Here is a 12,811-nt window from a genome sequence, read left to right on the forward strand (position 1 = left end):
CTGTAAAGATGTCCTGCCATACTGAACTCATGCCGAGTCTCATGTTTCTGTCTCTTACAGAACTTCACGGATACTTTACCGTTTAGAGGTGCCCCTCCATCCCAGTGAGGTTAACCGCTAACCTGTGTGTGTGTGTGTGTGTGTGTGTGTGTGTGAGATGCTGCGATTGGATAGTGTCTTGTATTTCCATGTGATTGCTCTGTAGGATTTTTAAGAAACACAGCACGAGGATGGAAAACAGAACAGTCAGTTGGGAATGTAAATTCTGGGACTGGAGGATGTTAAAGTAACTGGAGTAGGTAAAAGGATAAATGAGTTACTTTCTCCTGCATGGATCTTCTGTCATGTGATCCCGCATTAATTTTCCCACACTTTTCTCTGTAAGAGAGTCTTCAGGACAGAAACACCTCTGCCCAACCTTTATCATTCTCATCACCATCCTCACCACGACACAATCATGTGTGCATTCTCCCTGCAGACATGTTTACCCACGTTACTCACTGACCGCACCAAGGATTGTAACTAAATATTCTGTTTCTTTTTTCCATTTCGAAAGACAACACCTTTTCTGAGCTAGACGGGTTACTGTTTAATCAGTTCCACTTTGACCGCACATAGACTTCCACCAGACAATCGTGACTTTCATGTAATTGAAGACTTTAAGTTTTACTCTGCTGCAGAAATTTTTTAACAGGCCACTTTATCAGATGATCAATTGAGATTAACCGAAAGGACATGGCGTGTTATTTCAGTGGACAATAGCAGAAAATATAATATGAATAAACTTAAAAAAACGTTTGACATATTCAAAAGTATTTAGGGGGTTGAGCTGTAAATCCTAGTAAAAATGTTAAAAATGTGGGTGTGCCAGGCATTATATTTTTATTCTCTAAATCAGGTAAGCTAAAAATGTATTTTGAAAGATAAATGTATTGATTCACAGTCAAAACAATAGCCTATAAATTTGACTGAATCAACGCGAATACAGGTTATGGCACAGAATGGTATTTTTAAGAGTCAGATCAGTTAAAGTTAACAACTGCTGATTTTCATTTTTTTTTTTTTACTTTGTAGTTTGTTACATTTACAATCATTACGATCATTGTTAGATCACATTGGATCACATAAAGAATCAGTTCGGTGGACTGAAAAATGCTACTTTGATCCATGTTTCCCTCAGTGAAATTATAATAGATTAAAAGGCAAGCAGTGCGTGTCAGAGCTGAACACTGGGTTTGAAGTGTACCACCAAGGTAGGGAGATGCACAAAACACCGCCCCAACCCAAATTCCTTCTGGTACTATGACTCGAACTTGTGATCTTTGTGTTATAAATCTGACTCTCTAACCATCAGACCACGACTGCTAAAAACACGGAATTCATGTAAATAATATGCCTACTGGTTACATGTGTTTACATCAACCTTTTTTTTTTTTTTTTAGAATCAATGCCAGGAGAAATAACTCCCCTTTTGCTCTTTTTCTCGTCTAGGGTGACAATGACTCTCGTTTTTAGCTTTCATCGACTTCTAAATAATACAAAAGACACCTAACAGACCTAAGGTTGAGCGGCTTAATTTCAAGCAGTTAATTTCATTCTTCTGTTCATGATATATACAAAGATGCTGTCAAGAGCGTATTTGGTCCTGACAGATATAGTGGCAATTAGTGAACCAATGTGCATGCCATACAGCACTATAAACCCCCAGTAAAAGTCTTTATCTATTTTAATTCAACAGAACTTACCTCTATGGCAGAGCTCAGAATGGACAGACATGGCCGGGAAGCAGTAGAGGATCCAGTGCTCAGGAGAGTCGCGCCATAAGTTTTCGTGGTGTGCCTGTTTCTGTCCTGAACTATGCGAGCATCCCAAACAAGCGCGCATCTTCCGCGCGCACAGCACGCGACAGAGTGCGCAACAGCTCAACGCGACACTCTGATTGGTGCGTCAAAGCATGTTGCCCTCAAAATACCTGAATAATTGCCTTTATATACTCCATAAAAACTGGAGCAAAGCCATAGGGTACAATAACCTATATGCATCTATAATAACTAATTAATGATTAAAATAATTAAAAACAACAATAATAATTAAAAGTTTTTAAAAACAGAGATCCCTATTTATCTTACAGTAATAGTTTCATGCGAAAATATATAAATATATAGGCCTATTTATAGTTAAATTATATATTAATGTTAAGCTATAGTAGTAAATATATTTTAAGTGTTATTAAAAATAGTTATACTGTTTGTGAAATGCCCTTACAATAATTTACCATGCATAGTTCATGCTGTCACAAACAAATAAAAATAATAAAAAAAATATAAACACCACTGTCTTCAAAAATAAAAATAACGCAAAATGGCAAATAATTCTGAATTGGGAAATAGAGTCTTGATTCCATATTCGTTATGTTTGTACAGTTGTAAAATAACTAGTAAATACTGTAATTTTACAGAAATTGTTTTTACCATTGTAATAGCCTACGTACAGGTCGAAGCTTCTTGTCTGCAATCAGTGAGCTATATCGCCATCTGTTGGCCTTAAGTACTAAAATATAATTACACCAGTCCATCTAGCGCTATTGTGAATGCATAAAAGAAAACAGTGTCACAAAATGAATGAGGAATGTTTTATTACATTATTAGCCTGCTAGATACATCTTATGAAAGTGCAGATAATTTATGAAAACATTCGAAACAACAGTGCTGCACTCTAAAAAAACAAAGTCTACAGAGTGCATCAACTCCTACCAGGTTTTTTTTTTTTGAGTGTTACGGATTATTTCACACTGGCTTTGTTGGTCTTGATAATAATCGAGCTGTCTGTGACTTTGGTATTAAAGAATTCAACCATGAACTGGTTCTTCAGTCTGTGAAGGAAGTGAATGTACCTCACTCCTGGCCCATACTTGGAGAATACATGGGAGACCTATACACATAAACACACGTCATGAGGGCACATGAATATAAAATACTTATTAATATAAATATATAAATGTGTATGTGAGTGTGTGCTACCTTTTTCCAGGTGTGCGAGTAGCACTCCAGGTTCTCTTCAGGGTTATATGTGTGCTGCTTGATGACCGTCTTACCATCAGCACCCAAGAGCTTCACATCAAGCTGATAGATAGATTTATGAAGCTGGCTTTCCTCATACCTACACATGAAGAGAAACACACAGACACTTAAGTTAAGCGTATATTAAACCTGTGATTTTGCCTCAAATTAGACCTGTCCTTTCAACCAATAATCACAACAATGCAAACTGTTTCTAAAATAGAAAACAGTTGTGTCACAGATTAAATTGTCCAGCTATGTCAGAAATTACTTCAGATTCTTATGTGTTTTTTTCTTTAGCTGCAAACCATTTGAAAATCTGTTGATAAATTTGCCAAGACAGGAAGAGATTGCATTACAGCAAACTTCCTTTGTTAAAACAGCGTTTAACTGACCTCCAGTTCAATTTTTGACTCTTCTGTGCAGTTTACACTGAAAGATTGCATACACTGAAACTGACTATTTTCATAACAGGTCATATAACTCACCAGTCCTCAATGACGATCTCAGGCTGAAAGTCATCTAGCAATTGGTCCCACAGACCCTCTGCCTTCAGGTCCACACGCTGCTCTAGAGAGAACCACCTGAAATTAAGATACACAAAGACCATGTCAGAGAGATTATATGACCGTTTTCTCACCCTGAAGAACTAATATTTTTCTATAGTACTGCAAGGAACACTTGATGAAAGTTTTTTTTTTTAAAGTAAAATGATCTCTATTGTATTGGAACAATTGGGCCAATGCCTTTATAAGTTTTTATGACAAAGATGATTTTTCTCACAGAAGTGAGACTCACCTGTACTGAGGCAGCTGGCAGACCACAGCCCCAGGGGGAATTCCACTAGTGTCATATGGTAAAACTTCCGTGCTAGTTTTCCAGCCAGAGAAATTACCTACAATTAACATCCAGGTACAAGATTCAATCACCTTTTTATTAGCAACCAAAGACATTAAGAACAGCAAAGCTTTTGGGTTTAAAGATCAATCTATCAACAATTCATGCTGTTTTAATCAAAGACATAATATAACACATTTCCATGGCAGAGGATTTAAAATCCAGTGGAGGTGAGCTCACACTGTAGGCAGTGAAGATACTGTTTTGGTTGTAAACTCACCATTGGGCTCAAACTGAGGTGGTTGGTTTGGAGGAGGTGGCATTCCCGATCGAGGGGGTTCGGGTGGTGGGATGGTGTGGTTTACACCTGGTTGTTGAACAAGAAACAAAATATGAGTTTGAAAGATTTAGCTATATGAAAAGGATCAGTTTATATTGCAGTAAAAATATGATATTTGCAAATAGGCCTACTGTTTTTCATTTTTTTTATGTCAAATATTAATTTAGCCAAATAATCAAAACATCCATAAAGGCAGCTTTTGCAGCAGTATTTTAATAAACAGTCTACAAGTTCCAATATGAGATGCATATGCTCATTTTTGGTGGTACTTTTGCTGCTACATTTTGGCATTGTTTCAGCACTGCATGATACATTTCTTAAATTCACTATCTAATAACTAGTATCTTGTTTCTTTTTCCTATACATCCACGAAATTAAAACATAATTCTTACAAAAATCGACAACAAAAGGCATGACATTGCCTTTTAACATCTTACACAAACAATGTTAATAGAATTAATTTAAGGTTTGCCTAATATTTACAGATAAACTACAGGATTTTTTTTTTACTACGCAGATAATCCCTTACAAAAAAATAAATAAATAAATAAAAATCCTGCAAGAATTCCTGAAGGATATTTTTGTAAGGGTGCCACTTCCTACATACTAGCTGTGAGTTTTTTTGTTGTTGTTGTTGTTTTTTTCCAATATAAATTTAATTTCATATTAATTTTAAAACATTTTATTCAAAAACACAAGTCAAGTCGGGAGTAGATCAATTTAATAATACAATAACAAACAATTTATGTACGTGCAACTCTAGAGTAGCCTAACGTTCATGCATGATTTACCCAATTTCTCAATAGTTAAACTAACGGTGTAAAAACTAACCTGTGTTACAACCATATCATCGATCTCCTCAACTCTCTCTCTCAAGATAATATCATAATGTTGCTTTATACAGTCACAACAAAGTTAAAGCAGAAATTTGATTAAACGATAAAGTGCGAAGTAGCGCTAGCTAGCCAGAACGGTGTGTGACGTCATTACCGTAAGGCGATGGGGTCTGCAGTAGGTTGCGTTCAAACGGCTTCTTCTCAAACACCGATTTCCAGTCCACGCTGTCGGACATAGGGACACCGTGAGCCCCCAGCTGCCACTGCGAGTCACACTTCTTTTTCCAATCAGCCGCCATTTCAGACTGTTTTCCTCGGGGTCCAAGTACAGCGGACACGAGGAGGTGTTTTATATTGTCTGCCCCACCCAGAAAACTGGTTCAGAAGAGCCTTCTGCATTTACGCAAGGCACTTTACTCAGGAGTGAGTCACTACAAACACGAATGACAGACTACCTGAATCTGAATAGCGTCAAGACACTTGTATTTGATAGTTTTGACCAATACACAGCATACCCAGTGACAGATGGCAATGCTGCGAGTTGACATTAGGATAGAACGCAAAGGTTTATGAGTTCAGAGCATTTCAAACACTTCATTTTTATCACAATAGTTAGAGAGCAAGTTGAGGCGAAATAGAGAATTATTCATAAGCAGCACGTTCTTGCATATAGCCTGCCACACCCATAAAGACAACATCAAGGACTTATAATGCCAGCAACGATTTATAGTTCAGTCCAAGGCGGCCTGAACAAGCAGTTTTCATTGCATCAACCAAATCCATCAGTATATCTTTCAAATAAATGTAACATAATAGTATCTTGAAAACCCAGGACAAGTTAAATATAAATAAATAATAATATAAATATTTTAATCTACAAATCTAAGTAAAATAAAGAATATTTGCTAAAAAAAAACTAAACTTCTCAACAAATACATTTTACTATAGAGTTTAATTAAATGACTTCATGTTTAGATTTACAAGTGTAAAGATTTAATTTCTTTAATATTTATATAGGCCTAATATATGAATATTTTAATATTTAAAATATATGGTAATATCTATAGCCACTTAATAATTATATCAATATAATTTATTATATACAACCCGAATTCTGGAAATGTTGGGAGGTTTTTTTTGTTTGTTTTTTTTTAATAAAATGAAAACTAAAAGAATTTCAAATCACATGAGCCAATATTTTATTCACAATAGAACATAGATAACATAAATGTTCAAACTGAGAAATTTTACAATTTTATGCACAAAATGAGCTCATTTCAAATTTGATGCCTGCTACAGGGCTCAAAATTATTGGGACGGGGACATTTTTACCATGGTGTAGCATCTCCTCTTCTTTTCAAAACAGTTTGAAGACATCTGGGCATCCAGGTTTTGGTGTTGGAATTTGGTCCCATTCTTGCCTGATAAAGGTTTCCAGCTGCTGAAGAGTTTGTGGTCGTCTTTGACGTATTTTTCGTTTAATGATGCGCTAAATGTTCTCTACAGGTGAAATATCTGGACTGCAGGCAGGTCAATTCAGCACACGGACTCTTCTACTATGAAGCCATGCTGTTGTAATAGCTGCAGTATGTGGTTTTGCACTGTCCTGCTGAAACACACAAGGCCTTCCCTGAAATAGACGTAATCTGGAGGGGAGCATATGTTGCTCTAAAACCTTTATATACGTTTCAGAATTCATAGTGCCTTCCAAAACATGCAAGCTGCCCACACCATATGCACTTATGCACCCCCATACCATCAGAGATGCTGGATTTGCTGGATGCTCTTTAGCCCAGAGGACACGGCGTCCATGATTTCCTACAAGAATGTCAAATTTGGATTCGTCTGACCATAGAACACTTTTCCACTTTGAAACAGTTGATTTTAAATGAGCCTTGGTCCACAGGACATGACAACGCTTCAGGACCATGTTCACATATGGCTTCCTTTTTACATGATAGAGCTTTAGTTGGCATGTGCAGATGGCACGGAGGATTGTGTTTACCAACAGTGGTTCCTGGAAGTATTCCTGGGCCCATTTAGTAATGTGAATGACAGAATCATGCTGATGAGTGATGCAGTTTCATCTGAGGGCCTGAAGACCACGGGCATCCAAGAAAAGTCTTCACAGAGATTTTGTGAATTGCCTTTGCAATTTGACGTTGAGGACTCTTTTTAAAGTATTCCATAATCTTTTTATGCACTTTTTCACAGATTGGAGAGCCTCTGCCCATCTTTACTTCTGAGAGACTCTGACTCTCTAAGACATATCTCTTTTATAGCTAATCATACAGACCTTATGTCAGTTAACGTAATTAGTTGCTAAATGTTCTCCCAGCTGAATCTTTTCAAAATTTCTTGCTTTTTCAGCCCTTTGTTGCCCCTGTGCCAACTTTTTTGAGACCTGTAGCAGGCATCAAATTAGAAATGAGCTCATTTAGTGGGTAAAAATGTAAAATTTCTCAGTTTAAACATTTATGTTCTCTATGTTCTATTGTGAATAAAATATTGGCTCATGTGATTTGAAAGTCTTTTAGTTTTCATTTTATTCAAATTTTAAAAACGTCCCAACATTTCCGGAATTCGGGTTGTATTCTGAGTGAATGTATGTCTGTCTTTCTGCTCAACATCCTCATCCAAACTAAAATATAATTGGCCTTATTATTGAAACGTGTGTAATGAATTTCTGTTTCATGCAACATTCAGTTTGATGCAACATAGGAATATTTTACAAACTATTTACACAGAAATCTCTTCTGCTTGTGTTGCATGAATGAGGCCCAATGAATGTACACAAATATTACATGTTTTCTTCCTCACTTATTCTCAGTCAGGACCTGTGATATTGTAAGCAGATAAGAAAAGGAGCAGAAGCCACAAAAGCCAACGTCTAAAAAAAAAAATGCATCTGGATGACCCTCTCAACCACATCCCCCTCAGTTGCTGTGGTTTACATAACTACTGACTTCTTAAGATCTAACTCCCTTTCTGAAATCCTGAGCCTTGCCAAATAAACAAAGGCCTGGGACTTTTTAAACAATCTGCTGACAAACTCCAAACCAGCTGCTCCCACATGCATCCGCCCAGTATTTCCTATTAATCATATGTGAATCAAGCATTCCAGAGAATAAAACAGTCTCACAAACTCCTTTGTTGTTACAGTGTTTAATCTGCTTCCTGTGTTGCACACTGTTGCCACATACCGTAATACTCAAGAGTCAAGTTTAGTTTTGCAAGCTGTATTTTATGAACTGAGCTGGTGCATTTTTTTAAAGCTAAGCAAATGCTTGTAGAGAAAATGGGTGAAAAATAAGAACCACAGACATGTTCTGGTGTCAATGTTGAGGTAGTCAACTCAGAACACAATAGCGCTTCAAGTAGAAACAAACTAATACTGCTCTCTGAGCAATTATGCACACACAGACCAATTACACTGCACTGGTACTGGTTGGATTAGAAAATAAAAAATATATATAAATACCTAAAAATAAAATGCATAAACAGTGATAGTTTAAACAGTTTAAATAACAACATTGTGTGTCTTTATCATGTTCTCATAATCCTCACATCCTTCTTTCTTGTTTTCAGATTGCAGTGGCAGCAGGTGGCCATCAGGGAGAGTTGTTGGTTGTTCTGTCTCTACTGATGGGCAGTTCTAGAATTCTGTATCTAAAGGATCTGAAACACAAATAACAACAATGCATCACTTTATATGGTGTAAATCTGCTTCCTGAGCACAGAACAACATTCTGCATGCTACTGAAGCCACACAAACATCAGTAAATCCACATAAATGTGGCGTACCAGCAATTTTGTCAGGTACTCATTTCATGAGAAAAGTCCACTGGCTACAATCACAGAGAACGAGAAAAAGAATGTGTCACAAAATAAATAATGTTGGGTTAACTACATTTTCTTCGAAATAGACTTTTCAGATTTCAATTATGCTGTCAATATTTTCATCTATAACACACAGCAATATAATCATCTGTCTGAAATCTGTCTAGGATTTCTTACTAAGTTTCATAAATGCACATCAACAATGCAGTAAAATATTTACAAAATCTAAAAAAAAAAGGATTTCATATGCACTGTATAATTATTTAAAGACAAATCCTCCATAATTACATAATATGTTAAGTTGGCCAGGCAAACTGTGTACTGGTGGACTCACTGAGCTGCACATTAATACACTCGGTTATATCACATTTCATGCAACACATGCCAAATGTACACATTATACACTCCTTATGTACTTATGTAAGTGGCTAGACTGCAGTCACACAATTAGAGAGTGAAACGGTATGAACCAGGGTGTCAGAATAATTATCTGTCGTTCCATTAGCAGGCTCACACTACTATGGATATGAAAGGGGAAGTTCTCTCTCTCTCTTTCTATATGTCTGTTTGAATATAAGTATATTCTTGTCATATATTAGATATTAAACATTTTGAGTTGGATTGTGCGGTCCTCAAGTTCATGTGGCATTCTCACATAGAGTGGAACACAAAGCAAGCACAAAGCAATTGAAATATAATGCAGTACAGTTATTGAAAAGTTTCATAGTGTACTTTTGTAAACTACTTGATTACTTAATCTGTATATGCATCATGCTAATTCTGCCATTAATCATTAACATAAAATTCTGATTTATATCAACTTCACTGATCGAGTTCTTTGCTGAGTCAATGCAATACAACCCAGAGAGACAGAGGGAGAGACGGAGGATGGGATGTAGGAGTGTTGAAAAGAGAGTGAGATGATGGTCATGAGAGTTTAACAAAAACATACTTATAAAAACAGGTCTTCCTTTCTGACATCATGCATCACATACTTGATACAGTAACAAAATAAACTTGAATGCTTCACTATTTCTTAGATACTGCTGCAGTTTTTGATATAGCTTAACAAGTTAGTATTGGTTGATTAGCCAATATTTCATATGTTCTCTCCAATCTCAGACTCAACTGGCCAACTGTAACATCATTTGATGGACACACATCCCATCCTGACACATAACAAACCTGCAGAGTTGCATTTTCCATGCATTTAGGTATCAATTGCATTGCAGTAAATTCAATTAGTTAATGTAATTAGACATTATTAGTGCAGAGTATTGTGCATAATTCAGGAATACAAAATATAGTAAGTGTCAGACTATTATATGAATTGAAAATTAAATTCCACACCACTTCAGATAACCTGTGAGACCTCCTGCCTGTCGCGCTACCTAACACTTTTTACAAGCATGTAAGCACATAGGCATATTTACATATATTCAAAAATGAAATAAAATATTCAGCAATGAATCATCCTAGGAGATAAAACAAAAATTGTGCACAAATGTACGAGCTGTAACAGACGCGCACACACTGTAACTTAAAAACCAGCTTTGGCTGAAGGTCATATGCAGTGTTTAGACTCATGTTACCAGCTACCCTGCCAAAGGCCAAGTATATTATTAGCCACTGCTGCTTTTTAACTTGCTTTGCTTACCAAGACTACTGAACATGATGATGACATGGCCTTCCCAGACCCACAGAGTCATACACACAACATATAATTCTCCATGGAGATTCAGTGCAAGACATTTTGAATTCCAAGTCTCACTTCCACTTCCACATTCGGTTTGTGTAATATGTATGTGTTTTAAACGAGACTTGGTAGTTTTCATTCTAGTTTGTTAGTAGTTAACTAACCATGCATCTTACACCACTCCCTGGTTTTAACAGGACATTGTTTGACAGATAATTTGAGACTTTAGTATGGTTCCCTTTTTCTCTGTTTATTTCAGAGAAAAAAAAATATTATCGGATGTATTGCACACTATGTATAATATGTTTAACAATTGTACCTATAGAAATGCAAATGAGTAAGAAGACTTTAAAACTCTCACAATGTCTTCACTTTGTGTTGTGTAACTATCCTGTAGTGGCTGGAGTTGAGTGTGTTGTTTCACTGTAAACGCAAAAACACTAATGTTACGCAACCTTCCTCCTCTTCCACATGCACACCATTCTGACACCACCTCACAGACCTAGAAAGATAAGACATGACTATACACACCCAACTGAAAGGAATCATGTTCAGTGATTGGAAGGCATTTATCACATTACTGTTTTATTTTAAAATAAATGCTGTTCTTTCAAACGTTCTATTCATCAAAGAATCCTGAAAAAATGTGTCACGGTTTGCTCAACAATATTAAGGAGCAGAACAGTTTTCAGCATTGATAATAATAACAAGAAAGGGCACCAAATTAGATTATTAGAATGATTTCTGAAGGATCGTGTGAGACTGAAGACTGGCTGCTAAAAATTCAGCATTGCCATCGCAGGAATAAATTATATGGTAAAACACTTCTTTCAAAAACATTCAAAAAATCTTACAGAACCCAAGCATTTGAATAGTAGTGTACTTAAATGTACTTAAAAATACTGCTCAGTATTTCTAAAAAACTACTTCTAGATAGATCGATCTAGTGGCAAGCTTACTATTTGTACAGGGACAAAAGGAAGACAGCTGTGTGAGTAAGGGGACATGGGGTGACACCACAGGGCAAGGCCAGTGAACGACCCCTCCCCCTTATATATCCAGTACTGGCCATAGATACTATACCTTCCCCAACCAACCAGTCCTCAAATATTATTATCTCTTGAATCTGTGTTTGAAACATGCCTGGAGCCACACTAAATCTTTAAGTCAGAGTGACGAATTGAGCGTTTATCTCTGTATGATAAGCTGTTCTGATATGTATATGCATGCATGACAGCTGCTGGTAAGCATGTGAGCCATGGCAGGCTTGTTATTCACACTTAGTGCCACGTTGGAGACAGTTGGACTAGCATTAGAGTCCTGTGTCACCTAAAGCCTTGAGGCACAAAGATAAAATAAACCAAAACAGTTCAATTTAATTCTTAATGCATTACTTTACAAAATATATCAAATGTGCTATACAAGTTGTAGCTGAATGGATTGCTAGACAGATACATTGGGGGAGGGGTTTACCCATAATATCCAGAGCCTCTAGTACTGGGTACACTCACGGGGGCCTCCCTGAGTGGGAACATGTATGTGTGTGCGTGATCGGAACTGGAGATGGAAATACCACATTTTGAATTGCATAAATACGAGAAAGTAGACACAACAGTAAACATACTCTCATGGCAACGTAATTAGAAATTTAATAATTCTGGCAAAATCATGTTATCCTCTGACTTGGATCATACTAAAGTTTTATAGGTCTGAGTTGTGCGTTTTTCAAATTACGACGTTTCATGAGATGGAATTGTTGGTGCAAAATTGAGAATCTATTGATTTACACATCAACTGTCTTCCTTAATTCACATTCAGTTCATTCTGAAGTGCCAGCTGATGCTTTTTTACCCCATTGCATAAATATACCATCTAATATGAACAAATAAATTAAGTAAATATGACACTGCAGCAGACTTCACCTGCAAAACCGCTAAGTGAATTGGCACTAAGAATGATGTGATGGACAGAGCCTACCAGCTGATTTTTTTCCAAAGCCATCGGCCTGACGTGAGCACTTCTAATATCCGTGGTATGTTTGGCAAAAGTGCTGCTCAGCCTTTTTAGCATGGTAGACCCTCCATGCCCCACCACCCCTCCTCCAACCTATACCCTACTTGAAAGCTATGTATGGGGTGGGAAGTGTAAAGGGATATGCGAGGGGAGGGGGGCATGACCCACAGCTGCCACCTCATCTAAGATG

The 12,811-nt window shown here is 36.8% G+C and overlaps 1 protein-coding gene across 1 annotated transcript; it reads right to left on the reverse strand.

The window, feature by feature from the left end:
* Positions 1-1,440: 1,440 nt before the first annotated feature.
* Positions 1,441-5,753, reverse strand: LOC306871259 (F-box only protein 50-like). Its single transcript, XM_079419058.1, has 6 exons — positions 5,227-5,753; positions 4,177-4,263; positions 3,858-3,954; positions 3,548-3,643; positions 3,021-3,159; positions 1,441-2,931 (listed from the first exon to the last, which is right to left on the reverse strand). The coding sequence occupies exons 1-6, from the start codon at positions 5,369-5,371 to the stop codon at positions 2,782-2,784; spliced, it is 714 nt and encodes a 237-aa protein (XP_079275184.1). The 5' UTR covers positions 5,372-5,753; the 3' UTR covers positions 1,441-2,781.
* Positions 5,754-12,811: the final 7,058 nt, after the last annotated feature.

Source organism: Barbus barbus, assembly GCF_936440315.1.
Source record: "Barbus barbus genome assembly, chromosome: 6".
NCBI lineage: Eukaryota > Metazoa > Chordata > Actinopteri > Cypriniformes > Cyprinidae > Barbus > Barbus barbus.